This window comes from Lathyrus oleraceus, chromosome 2 (genome assembly GCF_024323335.1).
Source record: "Lathyrus oleraceus cultivar Zhongwan6 chromosome 2, CAAS_Psat_ZW6_1.0, whole genome shotgun sequence".
Taxonomy (NCBI): Eukaryota; Viridiplantae; Streptophyta; class Magnoliopsida; order Fabales; family Fabaceae; genus Lathyrus; species Lathyrus oleraceus.
In genome coordinates this window covers 93,601,298-93,606,337 of record NC_066580.1, presented here as the reverse complement: position 1 = coordinate 93,606,337, position 5,040 = coordinate 93,601,298, and the positions used below count along the sequence as shown (strand labels likewise).

Sequence of the window (5,040 nt, the reverse complement as noted above, 5' to 3'; positions counted from 1 at the left end):
ACACTCCCACCTAATTCATACCAACACAGGGATGTCCTACACCTCCTACCATACAACTCCTCAAACGGGATCATTCCAATACTTGAATGGAAACTATTATTGTAAGTGAACTTAATCAACGGTAAGTAGCTATCCCAAGAACCTCCTTGTTCTAGCACACAATCCCTCAAAAGATCCTCCAAATATTGAATAGGCCTCTTCGTTTGACCGTCAGTTTGTAGATGATAAGTAGAACTCTACTTCAGCTTATTACCCAATGCTTATGTAAACCTCAGATCTCTATCTGACACGATGCTTGAAGGAATACCATGCAGGCTAACAATCTTCTCAATATACAACTCAGCCAACTTCTGCAAAGTATAACTACTGATCTTAATCAGTATGAAGTGAGCCAATTTAGTCAATTTATCAATAACAACCTAAATAAAATCACATTCGTTCGTCGTCTTCGGAAAACTTGTCACGAAATCCATGGAAATGTTATCTCACTTCCATTCAGGAATACTCAACGGTTGCATCATACCTGACGACTTATGATGTTCAATCTTCGACTTTTGGAAATTCAAACAAACATAGACAAACTCAGCGACTTCCTTCTTCATTCCTGGCCACCAAAACATATTTCTCAAATCTTGATACATCTTAGTGGCACCGGGATGAATACTCAAACTACATCTATGACCTTCCTCAAGAATATTACTCTTAATCTTTGGTACATCTGGCACACAAACCCTGTATCTAAACGTCGTCACACCATTCTCGTAGATTCTAAAATTACATAATTTCCCTTTATTGATTAACACTACTCGGTCAACCAATCCCAAGTCGACTTTTTTTCCTTTTCTGATTTCTTCAAGGATACCACTGGTCAGCTTCAACATGCCTAACTTCACAGTTTTAGGAGTCTCTTCACACACCAAACTCATGTCACTGATTTTCTCATCAATTCTAACTCTCGAACCATCGACATCGACATATGTAATGACTTCCTACTCAATGCATCAACCACAACATTGGCTTTACCATGATGGTAACTCAAGCCAAAATCATAATCCTTCAGAAATTCGAGCCATCTTCTCTGCCTCATATTCAACTCTTTTTGATCGAATAGATAGTTCAAACTCTTGTGGTCACTAAACACCTCAAATCTGGAGCCAAATAGATAATTCCTCCAAATCTTTAACACGAATACCACATCTTCCAAATCTAGATCATGCGTAGGATAATTACTTTCATAAACCCTCAACTATCTAGAAACGTAAGCCACAACCTGACCATTTTGTATTAACACACCACGTAGACCCATCTTTGAAGCATCACAATACACCACAAAGGGATCACTTAGATTCAGCAAAATAAAAAATGCAGTAGACGTCAACTTCCTCTTGAGTTCTTGAAAACTCTATTCACATTGCACATCCCAAACATAAGCTTGACCCTTTTGAGTCAACTGAGTCAAAGGCAATGCTAACTTGAAAAATCCTTCAATAAACTTCATGTAGTAACCAACCAACCTAAAAACTTCTTATCATTGTAACAAACTTCGGAGCCTCCCACTACAATACAACATCTATCTTCGATGGATCAACCGCAATACCACTACTAGAAATCATGTACCAAGGAAACTTACTCCTCGCAACTAGAAATTACACTTGGACAACTTCACGTATATCTTCTTCTCCTTCGAGGTCTGCAATACAACCCTCAGATGCTACACATGCTCTTCATCAGAATTCGATTATATCTAGATGTCATTGATGAACACAACCACAAACTGATCTAAATACGGATGAAATATTCTATTAATGTACTCCATCAACACTCAAGGTGCATTAGACACCCCAAACGACATTACTAAATACTCATAATGACCATACCTCATTCTGACCGCAGTCTTCAGAATATCTTATGGTTTCACACGAATCTGATGATAACTCGAACGCAAATTGATCTTGCTAAACACACAAGCACTTATCAATTGATCCATCCAACCATCAATCCTCATAAGTGGATACTTGTTCTTGATATTCACCTTATTTAGTTGTCAATAGTCAACACACAACCTCATGCTACCATCTTTCTTCTTGACTAGCAACACTAGCGCACCCCACGGAGAAACACTCGGTCGGACAAACTTATTCTCAAGTAGCACTTCTAATTGCTTCTTCAGTTCACTCAACTCTAAAGCAGACATTCTATAAGGATCCATTGACATAGGACTAGTACCAGGTACTAAGTCTATAGTAAACTCCACCTCGCGCTCCGGCGAGAAATCACTGATGTCATATGGAAACACTTCTATAAAATCTCATACCAATGGTAATTCACCAAGCGTAGCCTTGCTTTCAGCCTTTATAGAAGCTAACATCATAAAAACCTCAGCCGCATCCTTCATGAACTCGTCCACTTGCTTTGCAGATACAAATAACTCATTACTTGCATCAAAATATGGAAATGACATTGACTTGTCGTAACAATTGATACAAACACGGCTGAACTCCAACCAGTTCATTCCAAGGATAACATCAAGTTGTCTCATCAGTAGGCAAACTAGATCCATCCCAAAATTCTTATCGAAAATAGTAAGTGGACAATTCAAACAAACCCACGATGTAGTTATCAGACCTAGAGCTAGAGTATCAACAATCATACTCCCAACCATAAGACAATTTTAAGCCCAATCTTTCAGCACACTCAAGAGAAACAAAAGAATATGTTACACATGTGTCAATAATAAAAACCAATAGAGTATTAAATAAAACATGTACCTCGAATCAACTTGTCTGAGCTAGTAGTCTCTGATCCTGACAAATTAAAGACTTTCCATCCAGTTTATGCCTTCTTTGGTTTCTGACAACGGGTACTGATTTGAACCTGCTCACCGTAGTTATAACAAGTCATCCCAACACTCTTGAAATGTGTAATATGTGACATGTCTTCCCACATTTGAAGCATTTCATAATGTTATTCTTGCATTCATTAGCACGGTGTCCCAACTCGCCACACTTAAACCACTTGACAAAAGCGGGAGTGTCTCCCTCACTTGGCTTTTTATCATCAGAAATTCTCTGCTTCCCCTTGTCAGCTGGAGTACTATAAGACTTTCCACAATACTGATTCTTCCCTTTCCTCTCACTAATGCTATTATAGTAAGCAGAACGATCCTTGATATCCTCATCATTTATCCTACACTTGATCACTAGTGTAGGAAACCTACGAATCTCGTGATAACCAATACCTTGCTTAATCTTGGGACACAGTCTGTTTTCAAACTTGATGCACTTCGACCCCTCCACAGCCGCACCATTGCAGTATGGAAAAAACTTCACTAGTTCCTTAAACATAGATGTATACTCGGTAACTGCCATGTTTCCTTGCTTAAGCTAGAGGAATTCGATCACCTTCTTATTGTGCACATCCTCAGGAAAGCACTTCTCTAGGAAATGAATTATGAATGTAACCCAAGTAATCTCAATATCAATAGCTTCCAGTCTCTAGCGCGCATTATCCCACCAGTCTTTGGTATCTTCAGACAACATGTGAGTACCGAATTGCACCTTCTGAACTTCAGTGCAATCCATCACTCAAAAAATCTTCTCAATTTCTTTGATCCATGCATGAACACCCTCTGGATCATATCTTCCCTTGAACATCGGCGAATTATTTCTCTAGAACTTCCCCAATCCATTGAACTCATCACCATCCTGATTCTGCTGACCCTGCAATTCCTGAGCCACTTCCAAAGCATCACCAATATTGTGGTTTCTTCTTAAAGCCATTATGCACACCAACAAACATATATTAGAAGAAACAATGCATCGATAATCTACACACGCATGTCGCATACTGGGGACAATTAGCATGTCAAAAACCTGGCCGGATGGACAGACTTGCTCTGATACCACTAAGTTACACCCTAAACCCAAAAAATATGGAATAATACGAAAATAAAATAACTACACACATACATTGTCACTCAAACACAACATAACCTACTCTATAACACGGTTTAGATAAAATATGCAATAATTAAAACACTTGTCATCACATGCTCTCGTTTACATAGGCTCATCACAGTGGAAATAAATCAATTAAAGTAACTCAACAACCAAATAAGTCTCATAACATAAAACATGGTTATGGCAAAATTCCTACAACATCAACAACATTGTGAATAACAACAAATAATAAAAACAAATCATTCACTCATCCAGTGTTACAAATCAGAGCAACGAAATCTAAAATCGCATAAAATAGGAAAAAGAAGAACAATCGCAATGTCATGCTTCGGTTTCTAAGAAACTTCTCATTTACTTGCTCGTCTGTACCCCAAGAAGGATAAAAAACCATACAAACAACAAAGGGGTGAGAATAGACTTATCATATATAATGGTGAAAAAGTATTCAATGGTAGCCTAAAAAAACATAAAAAATCATTTAACATAATTCATTCGCATACACCACCAAAGTATTCTCAATCACCAATATCAACATAATCATTCAATACATGTGCAAACAATGGATGCAATGTACTCAACACAATGACTCTACAATTTATGTGGTACCATTATGGACACCACATGTCCATCTCGCTCTTGAATCTCCACCATAGGACTAGAGCACATCAAATCGCTACTATCACCATAAGTAACGCTTCACTTATTCCCCTTTGAAACTAGCTACTCACTCCTGAGTCCATATCATTGGACAAGAGCACACTGAAACTGGACCGAAGTCCGTACACCATAATGCATGATTCACCACAACATACATACCTCCAAATAATTCACCATACAATCATCATAATTATGCACAACATCATAATAATTATTAATTCAACAATCAATAAAAAAGAACACCAAAACATCTCTAAACAATAGCCTAATCGCAAGACAACATAAAAAATCAGAACTGACATTCAATCCCAAGCAAAGGAGTGAACGACGCTCATTATGGAAGAATGACGGGTTACCCGTCACCCTGGTGATGCCTGTCACCACCCACATCATATTACACGTCATCCATATGACGACCATCCCA

At 38.2% G+C, this 5,040-nt stretch overlaps 1 protein-coding gene across 1 annotated transcript; it reads right to left on the bottom strand.

Annotated features, from left to right (window-relative positions):
• Positions 1 to 2,897: 2,897 nt before the first annotated feature.
• Positions 2,898 to 3,368, bottom strand: LOC127122066 (uncharacterized). The gene has a single exon (XM_051052472.1). It carries the CDS (start codon positions 3,366 to 3,368, stop codon positions 2,898 to 2,900), a length of 471 nt encoding a protein of 156 aa, XP_050908429.1.
• Between the last annotated feature and the right edge of the window lie 1,672 nt (positions 3,369 to 5,040).

Coding starts and splice junctions, on each gene's coding strand:
- LOC127122066 (XM_051052472.1), bottom strand. CDS start 3,368: ATGGCAGTTACCGAGTATACATCTATGTTTAAGGAACTAGTGAAGTTT.